Source organism: Ylistrum balloti, unplaced genomic scaffold, assembly GCF_031769215.1.
Source record: "Ylistrum balloti isolate Yb309-2 unplaced genomic scaffold, AGI_CSIRO_Ybal_v1 Utg369926, whole genome shotgun sequence".
Taxonomy (NCBI): domain Eukaryota; kingdom Metazoa; phylum Mollusca; class Bivalvia; order Pectinida; family Pectinidae; genus Ylistrum; species Ylistrum balloti.
In genome coordinates, this window is record NW_026782041.1 from 559,500 (window position 1) to 579,585 (window position 20,086).

General features: G+C 36.1%; 1 protein-coding gene across 1 annotated transcript in view; it reads right to left on the reverse strand.

The window, feature by feature from the left end:
* The window catches only part of LOC132546964 (uncharacterized), a 57,224-nt gene extending 44,482 nt beyond the window's left edge, over positions 1-12,742 (reverse strand). The window contains exons 1-4 of the mRNA XM_060210697.1: positions 10,708-12,742; positions 10,152-10,218; positions 6,497-6,514; positions 1,184-1,283 (exon numbers count right to left, since the gene is read on the reverse strand). Of these exons, the coding sequence (XP_060066680.1) occupies positions 1,184-1,283; positions 6,497-6,514; positions 10,152-10,218; positions 10,708-12,742 (2,220 nt within the window). The remainder of the gene's footprint in view (positions 1-1,183; positions 1,284-6,496; positions 6,515-10,151; positions 10,219-10,707) is intronic.
* Positions 12,743-20,086: the final 7,344 nt, after the last annotated feature.

Here is a 20,086-nt window from a genome sequence, read left to right on the forward strand (position 1 = left end):
AAATCATCAAACCATCATCATATATTTATAATTCTTATCAAGTTTTAAATTATTCCAATGAAAATTATACAAATTCTGCTCAAAAATGTGATTTCCCTATAAATAAACTACATGTAAATTGTATGGTATATATACAAGTCATGACCTTTCTGTGATCTTTAAATTTGTAAATACCTGATTGATTTCTTGTTAACAGTTATACAGGTCATGACCTTTCTGTGATCTTTGAACTACCTGATTGAGTTCTTGTTAACAGTTATACAGGTCATAACCTTTCTGTGATCTTTGAACTACCTGATTGAATTCTTGTTAACAGTTATACAGGTCATGACCTTTCTGTGATCTTTGAACTACCTGATTGAGTTCTTGTTAACAGTTATACAGGTCATGACCTTTCTGTGATCTTTGAACTACCTGATTGAGTTCTTGTTAACAGTTATACAGGTCATAACCTTTCTGTGATCTTTGAACTACCTGATTGAATTCTTGTTAACAGTTATACAGGTCATGACCTTTCTGTGATCTTTGAACTACCTGATTGAGTTCTTGTTAACAGTTATACAGGTCATGACCTTTCTGTGATCTTTGAACTACCTGATTGAGTTCTTGTTAACAGTTATACAGGTCATAACCTTTCTGTGATCTTTGAACTACCTGATTGAATTCTTGTTAACAGTTATACAGGTCATGACCTTTCTGTGATCTTTGAACTACCTGATTGAGTTCTTGTTAACAGTTATACAGGTCATAACCTTTCTGTGATCTTTGAACTACCTGATTGAATTCTTGTTAACAGTTATACAGGTCATGACCTTTCTGTGATCTTTGAACTACCTGATTGAGTTCTTGTTAACAGTTATACAGGTCATGACCTTTCTGTGATCTTTGAACTACCTGATTGAGTTCTTGTTAACAGTTATACAGGTCATGACCTTTCTGTGATCTTTGAACTACCTGATTAATTTCTTGTTAACAGTTATACAGGTCATGACCTTTCTGTGATCTTTGAACTACCTGGTTGAGTTCTTACTGACAGTTATACAGGTCATGACCTTTGACTGTAATGTCATAATACTTTGCAACATTGTCTTAATTTTACTGAAGTTATTCTGGTGACAATGTTTTATGTTTGTCCTTATTTTTCTGAGATCTATGAATTTCTGACATTGTTACAGAAACTTACATCATCAGTGCTTTCCAGGGTACCGTCCTTACTGCTGCTGCCCTCTGTTGCTAGGTCAGAAGAACTCTGCTCCTCATAACTAGGTCTGTGACACCCTTTCCTGAAAATGGAAATTGAAATTTAAGATTCACAGAAAAAGATAAATACATATTGCAAATCAAGTAACAGTTTAATTTTTGTCAAAATGCTACTAAAAATATATTCTGAAAACAGACTGGGTTAAAGTTACCATCTGCATGTCTCTTAATGCCAATGTATTAAAACTTTAGTATAAGTTTGTACCAAGCATTTCAAAAAACATACCAATAAAATGTTTGATTAGTGAGTTGGATTAAAATTTCCCTGAAGTCTGGATTTAGTACTCCTTACAGTCATGCAGAGCTATTACTATCAGAGTTATTTCCCTTTAACTGAAAACCTTCACAATATTTCATGCTGCTACTAGACTGCCTATAATACTTCTTGTTTAAATGTACAAGTCATAACCTCTATGTGAAGAAACATAATGCAATGTCCTTAGGCTAACATGTGGTTGACTGTACTGTCATTATCTTTGGAGCAATACTTTTCTGGGATATCGATACCTTACAGGGCAATGGATCAAACCTAGGGTGATTTGTTGCGGTGTTTATCTGAATCTAATTTCATTAAAATTTCAAATAAATCTATAATGTGGTTATAATTGGTAAAAAACCTTGTCTCAAATCTGGTAGGATATGAGATTTAAACCAGACATTTTATTATCGACAAATATCGTGGGAGGTGTTATTTGTATCATCATAAATCTCTCACAGTATGTATCACCATATACGAGACATCAATTTGTGTTAAGTAAAACTACATCCCTAGCAAAGTGATGTCAGTTTCATCTGCAGAATGAATATGACATATTTATCAGACAAATAACCATCACAGAGAGATGTTTCTTGTCTTATTTATTGATTCAAACTTATGTTTTTCTTTGTCAGTCATGATTTTGTAATCTGTCAAGGAAGGTAACTATAATCTTTTAGGTATCACGATACAATTCCAGGATAGACAATGCATCAATATAACATCCTGAGATTCAATACACTAATGGATCAGTGAATCATTATACTGTCATTAAGATTGTTTACAGTTTTCTGGATAAGGATGTAGAAGGACAGTCTGTGGTTTAGTGTTCGACTACACACCCAACGGTGACGGGTTCAAACCCCCAAAATGTCACCTTCCTTACATAGATATGTAAAAATGCTCCTAGTCCCAACAATACACAGAGGGATATTCTTGAAAATACATGATAACTATGGCAACCAAAATGCAACATGAATAAATCGAACATCCACAGAATCAACGGGGCATCAATCTCTCAAAGAAATGAATTATTTCTTTGTATGTACCTGTCACAGTTTGAAGCTAAATATATTGATAACTGCAAGGTAGAAATGCTGTATAGTGTATAATATGATACTTTAACTTGCATGCTGTATATGTAAAAAGTATGATTATTATATCATTGGGATGCTAGGAATCAGTATGTATACATGTAATTTGTTTATAGTCAATAAACCCATTATTTTTAAGGTAATTATTAGTACATTGACAACATATGTAAATAAATATGTAAATTAGTTTTTAATCAGAGAAAACTTTTACAAAGCAATTCCTTGATGAAATTCAATTTTTTTAATTTTTATAATTCTTTGCCCAAAAAAAAACTCGATAAAAATGAGTGATACGGGTCAGTGTGTTACAACCAGATGAGAAACATGGCATTTAATAATTATTCGACAGGATGAGAAAATGGCAACCACTTGCAATCCATGCATGTAATTTACATTATTTCGATTTTTCAATGCCTTTGGACATTTTCTCCCGGGAGAAATGTGTGTCATTAATGTTTCATTGGTCACAGTAATTACAGATTCACAGCCAATTATCTCAGGTCTGCACTTTTAAATCATTCTAACTTTTCTGGTAATCTGTCTGAAATGTCTGTGTTAATAGCTACCTGCAACCACCAAGATATCATCATGGACTGTGACTAACGAATCAATCAGACTGATCCATTTATCTCAGTGGGGGTGAAAGGAAAATGATATTACAGTCTTGATATGGAACCAAAACGGACAGTAGAACCTTAAATTTGGACATTTTCTATCTCACTTTTTGGCAAAAGAAAGTTTGACTTTTTATATTCTTATCTCAGAACACATAAATATGAAAAGAAAATAAAATACATGTAGCCCTGAAGAATTTGTTCACATGTAGAATACAAATCTAAAATTGTGAAGGCAAATATGGAATAATGAATATATTGTAAAGCAGAGCATTTTCTTAATTCTGTATAATTCCTGTCAATAAATGTATGTCATTTGTTAATCTTATTCAAGTTTCTCTCAGTAAGTTTTAAGGTAAGAAATAAATCAGAAGTTACCTCCCTTTACCTGTAGCTATGATGCATTAGTTATTGCTAAATAAGTTATAATCACTGACAAATGTTAACACCTCGGATTTATCTTTTTTTAACAAACAAGGATTGATATAATTTTAAGAATGACTTCCAATAAACCTTTTTTAATGCCATAATTTTATACGATCATCTACATTTCTTAATTCGTAGGTCATCAGACAAACACAGATAGAATAACCCTGATTCATTATCCCCACTCCCCATCATGGACCTCACATGATGACCCACACGCGACGTGATGACCCACACGCGATGACTCACACGTGATGACCCACACGCGATGACCCACACGTGATGACCCACACGATGACCCACACGTGATGACCCACACACGATGACCCACACGTGATGACCCACACACGATGACCCACACGTGATGACCCACACGTGATGACCCACATGTGATGACCCACACGTGATGACCCACACATGATGACCAACTAGCCCTCCATCATGAAGGCCTCTTGTTACAGATCTGGCCAGACTAGGATGATACCACAAAATCAGGTTTAAAAATTGAATTGTTTCCTAATTCCTATGTAAATAATCAAAACACTAACGCTAACTGGCACTGCTTACTGTAGTTAACACCTGACAGGTGTAGAGACATCCAAACACCACTAAGAGATGTCACTAGAGCTAACTGGCACTGCTTACTGTAGTTAACACCTGACAGGTGTAGAGACATCCAAACACCACTAAGAGATGTCATTAGAGCTAACTGGCACTCCTTACTGTAATTGACACCTGACAGGTGTAGAGACATCCAAACACCACTAAGAGATGTCACTAGAGCTAACTGGCACTGCTTCTTGTAGTTAACACCTGACAGGTGTAGAGACATCCAAACACCACTAAGAGATGTCACTAGAGCTAACTGGCACTGTTTACTGTAATTAACACCTGACAGGTGTACAGACATCCAAACACCACTAAGAGATGTCACTAAAGCTAACTGGCACTGCTTACTGTAATTAACACCTGACAGGTGTAGAGACATCCAAACACCACTAAGAGATGTCACTAGAGCTAACTGACACTGTTTACTGTAATTAACACCTGACAGGTGTACAGACATCCAAACACCACTAAGAGATGTCACTAGAGCTAACTGACACTGTTTACTGTAGTTAACACCTGACAGGTGTAGACATCCAAACACCACTAAGAGATGTCACTAAAGCTAACTGGCACTGCTTACTGTAATTAACACCTGACAGGTGTAGAGACATCCAAACACCACTAAGAGATGTCATTAGAGCTAACTGGCACTGCTTTCTGTAGTTAACACCTGACAGGTGTACAGACATCCAAACACCACTAAGAGATGTCATTAGAGCTAACTGGCACTGCTTACTTTAGTTGACCCCTGACAGGTGTAGAGACATCCAAACACCACTAAGAGATGTCACTAGAGCTAACTGGCACTGCTTTCTGTAGTTAACACCTGACAGGTGTACAGACATCCAAACACCGCTAAGAGATGTCATTAGAGCTAACTGGCACTGCTTTCTGTAGTTAACACCTGACAGGTGTACAGACATCCAAACACCACTAAGAGATGTCACTAGAGCTAACTGGCACTGCTTACTGTAATTGACACCTGACAGGTGTAGAGACATCCAAACACCACTAAGAGATGTCACTAGAGCTAACTGGCACTGCTTACTGTAGTTGACACCTGACAGGTGTAGAGACATCCAAACACCACTAAGAGATGTCACTAGAGCTAACTGGCACTGCTTACTGTAGCTGACCCCTGACAGGTGTAGAGACATCCAAACACCACTAAGAGATGTCACTAACGCTACTGTGATACCGAAGCTGTGCATAGCAGATTTAAACATGAGGAAAATGAAATTTTAACCTGATAATTAATTGATCTTTTTTGTGATTTTCGTCTTTACTAGTAAATCAGTAGATTTATTTTGCTCAAAAAATGATCAAGCAAAATGTCACATGATAGCAATGTAGTATTATTACAGAAGTACCTGGTAATTTCTGATGAAGATGAAGTAAACAGACTGAAGTACATACTAAGATAATAAACGTTATCATTTTGACAAATTCCTGTTAACATCCATTATTACACCATAATCACAGTCATGCAGTATAGATATATATATATGTAATAACACAGTCTGCTGAACCTGTAGCATTCCTATACCTAGCTCTATGTAGCAGTAGATTTAATCACATAATAATCATTTATCAAAGATTTATCAATGACAATCTAAATAGCCATTTTAAACTCCACACAACAATTTTCCCCCAAATTTCAATCCTGACAAATCTTCATATTACATTTGTAATGTTATATCAACACCTTAAGTATTATCACTTCATTATAACTACATACACTCAACATTTAAATGGGTGTTCAATCTCTTTTACTCTTTAAACTGACAAGTGAAATAATATTGAAGTTGTCGTGCATCATGTTAACTAACACAAGCTAGCTGTGGACCGGACTGGTCACCTGTAAAAGTGGGTCACGGTCAGCACTTTCTCTGTTGTTATCATTCTTTGTTATTAAGCTTCTTGTTGAGATTTAAATCAATCAGTGTATTAGTATTTTAAGCCAATGTTGATATATTTAAATATAATTTTATAAATGATTCTTTCCTATTTCTTTCTGAATGTGACTTTACCAATAATAATGTATGGGTGATACTTTGTAACATTGATATCATTTTTAAAACATTTTAAGAATTCAATTTATTACCATAACTGATAATCATTATTTATTTTAGTATTGTAATTAATATAGTATAATGCAGTACAAAGATAAAGCAAGGCACGTAGGACAAGCAGGAAGGGTAGATAACTCTGTATACATAAACAGCCGGTTTGCTTACCCACTATCTAAATCAGGACTGCAAATCAAAAGCATATAGTGTGCAAAATATATATATAAATCTCACAAACACAAAATAAACAGCACTTACAATGTAAATTGGAAAATTTAGGTAAGAAGTGTTAATTAAAATAGCATAAATCTTGCTTTCAGTTTCCCACATTACACTATTAAACACAATGTATTTTCTTTGACAGCTGTTTTGAAGTCAATGACAGATTCTATTCACCATTTAATTATTTCATAATTAAGCTAGATTCCCAAAACTTGCAAGTTATACCTGGACATTTCCTTAACAAATCCAATAAAAAACGCCCTGAATTATTAAATCACATTTCTAAATATCACCTGGAACATTTCAAATTTTCAAAATATTTTTCAATTAAGCCATGTGTGTCATATTTCCAAAAAGAATAAAATTCTTGTACATATCAGTTCTCTCAGGTATTCAATACATTATTTTTCCAATTTACAAAGAAATAAATGATTGAAAATTACATACAGTATATAGATATTACCATGATATAACAATCTGTTTAAAACAGGAACTACAATATATAGAGGTTCATTAATACATACCATTAAAGTAAATATAATCAAACGTGGTCAACGAAAAATAGGACTGAAAGCAACGAGATCACTAAACCAAGATGTAAGAGGATTCTTGGTGCCAAGTCTTGTTTCATTTTCTCTTTCAGAGTTTAATATTTTCCCCTCTTTTCTCTTATTTCATCCTATCTGCTCTTAATTATAAGACCATTGTAAATTGTGAACAGTCCCAAAATCAAAGGACAAAATCAGGGATTTAAGATATTTCCTTTCTGTCCTTCTCAAGAAATAGTGATAACAAACTTTCCTTAACAAAATCCAACATGGATGCTTTTCACCTATTTTGCTTTTCTGATCAGTCCCAAAATGAAAAGAGCACAACTGAAAACCAAGGCAAACATACATGTAACATCTGAGAAGATCCTTCCAGTATTTTTTTTAAGAAATAGCAATAACAAACTTCAATTGTCAAAATTCAAGATGACTGACTGGCAGCCATTTTGTTTTTCAGATCAATTCCAAAATCAAAGAGCATATCCAGGGATCAAGGAGAAGATAGATTTTAAATTTGAGTAAGATCAGCAAATCCTTCTCAAAAAATAGTATTAACAAACAAAATCCAAGATGGCCACCTGGCAGCCATTTTTTTTTATCAGGCCTGAAATAAAGACGACACAAGTACAGACCAAAGGAAATCCAGGAATGAAATATTGGAAAGATCTGAATTTTACCAAAAATAGTGATAACAAGAACAGAAGCCAAACAATGGACATAGGGTGATTTGAACAGCCCAGTCTGATGGTGGTACAATCAATCTATAATCAAATGTGATGTCAATAAAAATACGATTAAAAGCAAGTTGTTTATCGTATATATGTGCCTTTAGGATATGGTCAGTACGTCATCACAGCCATATGTATCTACATCAATCCTTATCCAGATCTTCACTTGATTCTTTTCGGCCTTAGAGAAAATTTTAATGACCCACATAAGACAATCCATTATAATCGAGTGAGAACAGAAACTGACCATTGTCCAGGTGCTGACACTAACCATCTTTTCCTTAAGACACTATATGGTTAATAGAAGGTTGAAAATAAGCAGTATATGTCTACTACATTGTTATCAGGTACATAGAACTTTCCATCACATATTTCATCGAGATATTTTAGTAGGTACATGTATTCACTGACCATTCACATAGCAGAAGTACAGAGATTCAAGCCTTAATTTGTAATGCAGGATAAAACATGAGACTCTATCATGAAATTTTCCAAAAAAAAATTCCAGAGAAATTTATGTTTTTAAAGACAACAAATTTAAACCCCTATCCCAATAGATCAAAAGGCACTGTTGGCATGGTTATACAATAAAGTGTGGACATCATATACCTTTATATGTACAGACACTTACTGGGCAGACAATAAGAATGACCTTGCCTCGTGACCTTTTAGGTGTGACCTTCACCCTGTATGAATGATTGATTGGTACAAGCCCCATTATCTAGTTATAGGAAACCTTAAGTCTGTGAAGTTTCATACAGATTTTATCAATGGGCGAGAAGTTATAGCACAGTCTATCATTACAATGATTTGAACTTTGACATTTTGGTTTGAAACACAGACTGGCAGGAAATAAAATCTAGCTTTCTGACATGAACTTTTAATGTCTCCCATCAGATACTTTGAAGACCAAAATATAGCTCCAAAGGATGACAGAGAATGTAACTGCCATATCCCATCCTACAGCTGCACTGGTGGTGAGTTAGCATTATCAGTTCTATTCTTCCTTTCTACAATTCAAAGAGGTCAAGGAGCAAATTCATTATTATTTTCTGCCAATGACAAAAGAGTCTGCAATTTAAGACTAGAAGTGGAATCCTGATTATAGAAGTATATCATGACCACACCTTATTGTTAAACATGTATCATGCCAACAGTTCCTTCTGGATCAATTTGGGGTAGAACATGTAAATACAGAGCACAACCATACCTTGTATTCCTACGCTATCCTACCATTTTAGCCATGAAGAATTTATTTGACTCTTCTTCATAAGATAATAAAAAAATCTACTGATAATAAGTGGTGTAAAGCAACATTCTACATATTACTAAGCTGTAGTATCTCATGGCTTCACATACTACGTATCCTTGTAAATAGTTCCCTTACAAATGACAAGAGGCCCAACGGGCCTGCAGCGCTCACCTGGTGTATATATATATACCACCCAAATATCATATCTCTCCACCATTTAGTTCATGAAATGAAGTTGTTTAAATATTTTAACAAATTCAACTCCTGTGACTTTAAATACAGGTCAAGGTTTTTTCTTGCCATAATCTTTGTTGGGCTTCACCCTCGGAACATACCAGCCAAATATTATTCCTCTAGTAGGCCTTTTAGTTCATGAGAAGAAGATGTTTAAATGTTTAACAAATCTTTCCCCTGTGACCTTGAATATACATCAAAGTCCTTTATTTTCACAAACTTTGTCAGTCTTCATCCTACAAACATACCAGCCAAATTTCAAAACATTTGGTCCATTGATTATTGGGAAGAAGTTGCTTAAATGAAAAAGTTGATGCCGACAACAGACACCAGATGATGGACCCCGCACCACACCATAAGATATCTTTGAATGAACGACCACGCACCACACCATAAGCTAACTTTGAATGAACGGCCAGATGAGCTAAAAATCTGAATAAAAAGCTAAAAAAGTACCTTTATACAATTAATTATATAAATGAAAATATTAGTAAAAAACATCCTACTAAAGGTTTAGACCAAAATTTTTATTTTCATTTCGTACAACTCTGGTTTTATCATATTTTATCTCATTATATCACATTACATTGAAAACCCTCCAGAGAGTCAAAAGTCTCCTATTGGAACATGAGATTTTTCTGAAGTCTGAAGGGTCAAGGTCAAGTTACATCATTGACAATACTAATAGATTACAAAGTTGTATTATTGGATCAGTTATACAAATATCAGAATATGTTAAATGTTCTAAAAATGATGGCCTTTAACCTTATTGTAAATGGAACAAAGAAGCAATGAAAATATTAGTATGAATTTGGATAAAAAACATTAATCTGATGTACCTTTTCTGGCCATGTCGTCGCGCCATGTTACGACTATGACGAGATCTTCCATCTCCATCTCCAACACCTAGAAAATCAGACAACACAGTTTTGTGTAAAGTATATGTAGTTATAGGGAGCAGATATTCACCTGGTAGAATAGGAAAATAAAACAATAATTTTTTTCATCATTTATAAACTTTCACCTGTTTCTCCCTTTAGACAGTAAGGTAAAATCAAAGAGTGTGCTAAATTTGCTTTTAAAGCTCAGTATATATACTTTCATGTTTTTAAGGCAAACAAAACACTGGGAGAAACTGGGCACTTTTATGCAAGGGAAAAAAAAGGGTGATTTTTTTCCCTGTAACAGTTGACCTTTTAAATACATTACAACATGCAACTGGAACCTTCAAACAACCTTTAAATATGTCCCAGTATAACAAGGAGACTTGATTTTATATTCTAACAGATGATAAATCACTTTGTATTTTATATCTTGTCTGTGATTGTCTAAAGTTGAGGAATTAAACTGCAGACTTAAGTTGGATTCCTCAACTTTACTACCAAAATGCCTTACCTGGTTCTCCTATAAACTCATACAGAGCCTCACTTTCATCACTGCTGAGATCCATGTCGGGCCACTCCCTGCCATGATGCTGACTAAAAGCATCATTATACTCGTGTTCACTCCCAGAATCCTTGATACTTCCTGTACTGAAGGCACGCGCACGGCCAGAATTTATCTCTTTTGCAAATTTTTTCACATTAGGTATTGGTCCAGTTTCTTTCAGAACTAACAGAGTTGCATCCCTTGGAGATACCGGTGGCGACTGGGGACACTCAAAAGAATTCTTGCGTTCTAACACAATATTTTTGGCTCTCGATAAAGGTTTCTTAAATTCGAGTTTTGGATCAGATAATTTTCGTTCTGGTGTTGTACTTCCACTCTTGCACTTTTCTTCAAAATTTCCCATGATCTTTTTGAAGTTACTCGGTTCCATTTTCTTGATGGTGTATTGTTTCTTCTTTAACATATCGCTGCTGCTGGGTAAACTACTCGAACTTCTACTACTGATGTCACTTCCTGTATCAGACAGATCTGATGACCGCCGCTGAAGACTCGACGTGACAACTCGGGTCTCCCAAGCGGGTGTCATTTTGTTGCTGTTTATATCGGTTTTACCCAGTTTACCTTTGTGAGTGGTCAGCTGTTTTACAGTCTTGTCGACAGGTTTATGGTAAGGCGTTGGAGATTTCATTATAACAGATTTATCACTGGTATTAACCAAAGTGTCTGTTGTCGTTGGTTTCATTTTGGTCTGGAACTTGTTGATCATGTCTTTACTTTTATCAAGCCATTCTGGCTTTGAATCATCACTTGATGTCTTAAGAACATCCACCTTTTTACCTGCCCATGGTCTAGCAGTGTGACTTTCTGACTGACTCGTACTGAATGTGGTGACCTCTTCACGAGAACTCACTGTTTTATTTAAGCCTGGTCTCTTCGATACACTGGTTGTTACAATTTTGGTTTCTGTTACTATGGTTCTGGGACTACCAGGTCTTTTTGCTCCAGTTTCCACTGTTTTTGTAACAGTCTTGGTTTCTAGTCTATTTCCTCGATGTTCTAATTTTCCTGTTCCAAGGATTGAATCAAACTTTTTAATTGAAGACGAGTCTAATTGCACAAGGTCTGATGATGCGTTTGACCGAGGACTGTTGGTAGAACTCCCTAAGGAATCACTACTAGATTGTCTACTGTGTGAGGAAACAGTCTTACTTTGTAAGTCACTGGTTTTACTATCGTCACCTTTCTTTGGTGAAAATGAGAGACCAAATTCCATTGGCGTACTTGATGATGAAAATTTCTTTGCGAATTTAGGGGAACTGCTACTCCCTGAGTTTGTGGAGAATGGTTTGGTCTTCGTGTTGAAGTTACTTCTAACTGTTGTTGTCTTGGTTTCTACCTTACTAAAACCATTGTTAGATTTCTCTACTGTCTGACTGGAGAACGTAGTCTGTTCATCCTTTTTACCACCACTACCAGGCCTTATTCTAAGCATTGCTAGTTGTCCAGTCAGTAAATTACTCGCCCTGACCTTGTCCACAGGGTCATCACTTGACCCTTGTCTCTGGATACGGTTTTCAACTGTAGCTGTGTAAGTATTACTGTTTTGGCGAGTGAAAACTTTCCCAACAGCAATCTGTGCACCGTCACCATCATCGTCTAAATCTTGTTTCACCTTTTCTTCCGTCTTTGTTTTTCGTTCAAATGACCCTCGACTCGTAACATTCCTCTGAAATCCACTTTCCGTAGATTTTCCCAACTTCGCAGGCTGGGTTAACTTTCCTTTGTCACTTGTACTATTGGCGCTTTTCTTGGCTGAGTAATCAGTGCCAAAGTCGCTCTGTTTGGTCCCAAGGGAACCAAAAGTTTTCTGTTCCTTTTTGTCGTCATCAAAGCGAGCCTTGAGGTCTGTAAACTTTGGAGGAGGTCCTGTGTAGCTAGATTTCTTAACCCCAGAAGTTGTTACAGACGAAGGTTTAAAGTTCCGGTCAGTTGGTTTTCCTGCGCCGGTTGATTTCAGAGTAACACCAAACTTATTCTCCATTGTTTACTTATGATTATCAATAAAGGAGATGGAGAATCATTGTAAAAATCTGATCAGGTGGAATTCATCACTTTGTGCTTGCTAACACTTGATTCACTCTCTGTGTCGTCTGATAAATCCATTTTGAAATTGTATACAGATCCTTGAGTTGTGGTATCATCACAGAGTTCTACACTACATCTTAGTTCAATTTTTCTTCACTCTGGAAACTTGGTAAAATTTCTAAAACAAAAGAGAGAATAAAACAATGTTAAAAAAACAGATGTATTAAAGATTTGAGGAGAAGTATAGAGTAAGTTAATGAACATAAAACACTACTGTAGGATGTGGACCTCTGTGACCTGTGTGGACCTCTGTGATCTATGTGGACTGATACATCAGGGTATTTCTGTATTATTCCATTACCAACACCCATATATATTCCTGATATTATATTCTGAATCAAATTTGTTGACACTATCTCCAATAATTACATTTCAACACAATCTGACTAGAGTGAACCATCCTGACAAAACTGTCGCCTTGACAACATAATATCCCATTGTCAAACTGAAAACACAATATCCCATTGATAATACAATATCCCATTGACAGCCTGAAAAAACAATATCTCATTGACATTCTGACAACACAATATCCTTTTGACAACACAATATCTCATTGACAGTCTGTCAACACAATATCACATTGACAATCTGACAACACAATATCCTATTGACAACCTGACAACACAATATCACATTGACAACCTGACAATACAATATCACATTGACAACCTGACAATACAATATCACACTGACAGTCTGACAACACAATATCCTTTTGACAACCTGACAACACAATATCCTATTGACAACCTGACAACACAATATCCTATTGACAACCTGACAACACAATAGCTCATTGACAATCTGACAACACAATATCACATTGACAACCTGACAATACAATATCACATTGACAGTCTGACAACACAATATCACATTGACAATCTGACAACACTATATCCTATTGACAACCTGACAACACAATATCTCATTGACAACCTGACAACACAATATCCTATTGACAACCTGACAACACAATATCTCATTGACAACCTGAGAACACAATATCCTATTGACAACCTGACAACACAATATCCTATTGACAACCTGACAACACAATATCTCATTGACAATCTGAAAACACAATATCTCATTGACAACCTGTCAACACAATATCTCATTGACAATATAATATCCTATTGACAACCTGACAACACAATATCCTATTGACAGCCTGACAACACAATATCACATTGACAACCTGACAACACAATATCACATTGACAACCTGACAACACAATATCACATTGACAACCTGACAACACAATATCACATTGGCAGTCTGACAATACAATATCCTATTGACAAACTGACAACACAATATCTCATTGACAACCTGACAATACAATATCACATTGACAACCTGACAACACAATATCACATTGATAACCTGACAATACAATATCACATTGACAGTCTGACAATACAATATCACACTGACAACCTGACAACACAATATCTCATTGACAACCTGACAACACATTATCTCATTGACAGCCTGAAACAAAAATCTCATTGACAGTCTGACAACACAATATCCTATTGACAACCTGACAATACAATATCACATTGACAGTCTGAAAAAACAATATCTCATTGACAGTCTAACAACACAATATCACAATGACAGTCTGACAACACAATATCACAATGACAGTCTGACAACACAATATCACAATGACAGTCTGACAACATGATGACAAAGTACATCTACAAAAGCATAAACATCATAAAATGTCAATCCCAGATACCTTTGAAGTCTGACTAACAACACAGACACTGGTCACTGAAATTGATCCATACAGAAAGGAACATAACAAAAAAATCCTTTTCATCAGTATTGAATATTTCAGCCATGAACTGCATCAGTTTCCAGGTGTTATATTTAACACCAGGAAAATGATTAAAACCCAAGGCCTGCAGGGTCTTTCTGTCTATAGACACACACTTTTGTCAGTGAAGTATAACATACCTGACCTTATATAAGCACCCTGGGCAGTAAAAACGTAGGAGGAAATATAGACATGTTGGAGTGTGTTTTTTTGATACAACAGAATAGGAAGGACTCACTTGAGTATAAAAAGTTACTGGCACTCTATTGTAGCTGATCGCTCAGATTTTTTTCTCAGTAAAGTTGGGGAACAAAACAAAAATTGATCCTCACCAGGTAGAACAAACATGTTATAGTTAATTAACATCTTCTATATTTCTTATGCTTCCATGACACCACCCTTGCTTCTCTAAATCAGTTCAGGTTTTAGAGGAGAATTCCTTAGGAAAGCCTTCTTAAACCAGAATAAAAGGAGTAGGTTTGTCTAGATACTATATAACATATATCCTCAATGTCCTTGGGCTAGTGTCCCATTTCTCCATTTTTGTTCAATTCAAGTTTCTTTTGAAAATAATTTATTACTGTGTAATAAGCCCACCTGTAAATATTGCTGTGAAGTAAAAACAGAAATCATTGTAATAGGTCCAGCCCAACTTATATAAGAAGTAATGAGTTGGTCCCTGGGCTTATTGTTAGAGAAATAAGGTATAAAAGAACTTAAGCTTCCTTGATAAACTGTAAGTAGCTTCCTCCAGCTGGGATAACCGAGTGTGCACAACATGGTCAATGCTTCATAAGTATGTAACTACAAGAATATATAAAAAATTACTTAATCTCTTGGAGAATAAGAAGGGGAACTAACTCTGTTATCCTGTTAATTAAGGTATAGAATTTAACATTTGATTTCCAATTAACTGTACTAATTAGCAAACATCATGGAAAAAGAATCAGAACTTTTTATTATAAAACATTTACATTACTATACATAGGTGATCTATTACAATCCCTCTACCACCTGGCTCGTTCTGGTTACAGCCAAATAACATTACAGATTTGAATAGATATGGCACACTCCAGACATTCTCCAGCGATAGAATACTTTTTGTTTCACTGATTTTATCTTTGTTTTGCTCTGATGTCAAAACCACCTGTGTTGGCTTTAATATCTGTTATAAACAGTACTAAGGAGACAATCTGTAGAATGATTTTATCATTATGAAGTACTCAAAAATTATGTTTTTGTTACAAATTTTCAGTAATTTATATGTATGAGTATTATAGAAAATTACCATAACTTGTGCCTAATACATTTTTAATGTTTTGCAATAAGATATGTCTGAACTAAAGCTATAGAGAAATCTGTATATAAAAAGTTACAATACCTTTCAAATACACTTCATCTTGTTTATTTTGTCTACAGCATGTGCTCAGCTGATAAAATTTGATGAGCTTGAATTGTAGATGTTATACACACATGTATTTGAAATTCAATGTGAATTGTGACAGTAAAATCCTGGTAGACAATCTTTAATGATGTCCTTCTGTAGACTTGTATCCTGAGTACATGTACTCAGTGTTCCACACTTCTGTTTACTCAGATCTATAAACTGTTTATAAACAAAATGTAATAATTATAGCTGTTAAGTCTACATATACAACCTAACGCTCATCTTTCCTTCTATTTCCCAATCTTCCTTTTTTGTACGTATAAATGCAGTGCCTTATCTACTGATTTCTGGTATTTGTGTTCAAGAGCTTTAAAAAAGCAATAATTTGATTAATATATACCCCACAAAACATCCGAGTTGATTTACTGTTCCAGGTTGTATTTCTGGGATCTAAACAGCCACACAGATTCAGGAATTCAAAGAATAAACAAGACCAATATTGCTAGAGAAGTAAAGTATTGTTAGGTACAAACATCAGAGGGAAACTCTAAATTACAATCTTGTCAAACACTACAGGAATTTTGTCTCAAGCATATAACATACATCAGGCTATTGTGAGAAGATTTATCATATTTACAATTGTGTTTGATCATATCTTGTATTTTGGACTTGAGCATTAAAGTAAGACATGACACACACCTGGGCCAGTATTTAACTACAAGCTATGATATCAACCACTCCTAATATTTTTGTTTCATTGTACACTGATCCCAATGGCCCTGAAATGAATCAGTCATTTATCCTGACTGTAGGACTTTTTGTTCATTAAAAGAAGTTGTTCTAAGAATCAAATCAAGCTATATTCATACAACTATGACAATGGACAATGGGGCATTCAGAGAGGATAGAGAAGATGGTAATTAATGAGTATTCTAGTAGCCTAGAGAAGATCAGAAGTTGTTGCAGCCCATTTAGGTAATCAGACTTCCTGTTGAAACCTTGTCACAGCCTTGGACAGGAAGAGCTGGGTGGTCTTCATTGACAATAGCAAATAAATGTGTATGTAAAGTAAGGCATTAACTTATAGAGGCAATTAACCAATCAGTACAGAGTATTCTTGTTTGGTAGTTGAGTGACACCTGGATGTATAAAAAGTATTGGAAAGTGATATGACGAGGACTACTACTACTACCACTGCTACTATGATTATGACTTCTACTAAGAGTTGTAGTTGAGCACTTGTTCATTGCTAGTATATACATATACATATTCAGTAGGGAGCTCTGTATGTGTTAAGGTAAAGTTCCGATAGAAGAACGGATAAAGGGAAGAGAGTCTAACAGAGCTATGGGAGTGACATAAAATTGATGCCTTGTATACCTACATGTATGACAACCATGAAAATAAAACTGGAAGTGAATTGGACAATCTTAGAGTTATATATGACAAACATGGAATTTGCACGGTCACACAACACCAAATCTCATACAAATTTTGCACCAGATAGAAATTATATAATACATGCACATGTCATTTCATTCTTTATGAAATTATTTGTGCCTACAAATAGTGAACAACATATGCTAACTGTTCCTGACCACAAACTTAGTTAACTGTGTGGTATATAGCTTCTATATGTCTCCACACCCACAGAGGCCATTGGGCTATTACTTAAAGCAAAACCCATATCGTATCACTGTATAGATCTCAAATATGTCCAAATTACACACAAATTTCAGGATGAAAAGATTCCCACAAAACCATTGTTGAGATGTGTATGAATAAATAGGATGTAATCAAATTTAGTTCAGTTAAAACTAATATGGTTACCCAAGTATACATGCTTGTTCCTGTTCATATATTTCTACCAACGAGAATGTACCAAGTACAACCATAGCAGGCATGCAGTCACCAGCACGTACTTTGTATAGATCACTTTGTATAGACCACTTTGTATAGATCACTTTGTATAGATCACTTTGTATAGACCACTTTGTATAGATCACTTTGTATAGACCACTTTGTATAGATCACTTTGTATAGACCACTTTGTATAGACCACTTTGTATAGACCACATTGTATAGACCACTTTGTATAGACCACTTTGTATAGATCACTTTGTATAGATCACTTTGTATAGACCACTTTGTATAGACCACTTTGTATAGACCACTTTGTATAGATCACTTTGTATAGATCACTTTGTATAGACCACTTTGTATAGATCACTTTGTATAGACCACTTTGTATAGACCACTTTGTATAGATCACTTTGTATAGACCACTTTGTATAGACCACTTTGTATAGATCACTTTGTATAGATCACTTTGTATAGACCACTTTGTATAGATCACTTTGTATAGATCACATTTACTCCTAGACATGTTGCTTTGATGTAAGTTGTTACATAACATAGACTATTTTAAAAGTAAAACAAATATTTATCGAGACAAACAGGTCACAGCCTTGTCCAAGTACTGTCATTGCATGTATTTAGGTCCTGGTTCCTGTAATACTTTAAACATAAGTCATCTTAAAAATGTACGGAAAACAGAGCCAAATCAAATAGAGAGCATAGTATCATAGGCTCCACCCTCTCACTCCTCACCACTCTAGAACCACGCCCTCTCACTCCTCACCACTCTAGAACCACACCCTCTCCCTCCTCAGCACTCTAGAACCACGCCCTCTCCCTCCTCACCACTCTAGAACCACACCCTCTCCCTCCCCACCACTCTAGAACCACACCCTCTCCCTCCCCATCACTCTAGAACCACACCCTCTCCCTCCTCACCACTCTAGAACCACACCCTCTCACTCCTCACCACTCTAGAACCACGCCCTCTCCCTCCTCACCACTCTAGAACCACACCCTCTCCCTCCTCACCACTCTAGAACCACACCCTCTCCCTCCTCACCACTCTAGAACCACGCCCTCTCACTCCTCACCACTCTAGAACCACACCCTCTCCCTCCTCACCACTCTAGAACCACGCCCTCTCACTCCTCACCACTCTAGAACCACACCCTCTCACTCCTCACCACTCTAGAACCACACCCTCTCCCTCCTCACCACTCTAGAACAACACCCTCTCCCTCCTCACCACTCTATAACCACGCCCTCTCCCTCCTCACCACTCTAGAACCACACCCTCTCCCTCCTCACCACTCTAGAACTACGCCCTCTCCCTCCTCACCACTCTAGAACCACACCCTCTCCTTCCCCACTACTCTATAACCACACCCTCTCCCTCCCCACCACTCTAGAACCACACCCTCTCCCTCCTCACCACTCTATAACCACCCCCTCTCCCTCCTCACCACTCTAGAACCACGCCCTCTCCCTCCTCACCACTCTAGAACCACACCCTCTCCCTCCTCACCACTCTAGAACTACACCCTCTCACTCCTCACCACTCTAGAACCACGCCCTCTCCCTCCTCACCACTCTAGAACCACATCCTCTCCTTCCCCACCACTCTATAACCACACCCTCTCCCTCCCCACCACTCTATAACCACACCCTCTCCCTCCCCACCACTCTATAACCACACCCTCTCCCTCCCCACCCCTATAGAACCATTGCCAATTATTTGTTTGATTACTTTAACCATTTTACTTCTTTTGTATGCTGTATTTTTTTGCAAATTTTGAAAAATAATCTTAATTTACAAGGACATAACAACAGAAATATTTTGGCATTATTGAGATAGGTTTCTGATCAGAATTTTGACACCTCCCTTTTGAGACACTCAAGAAACAATATTATCGATTGTCTGACATATGCACCCAAGAAATCTATTCCTTAAACCATATCTCTTCAATAACTGTCGACACTGACTATCTATTTACAAAATAATTATATATACACATTCTTCCTCGGGTCAATAAGTATCACAATCCTGCAATATTGTATAAAACACCAAGAATATCAACACAAGATAAAAAGTTTGGAAATGCTTAGAGTAGATATGAATCAGGAAGTTACTTGTGATTTTACCTTTAAACCAGACAGA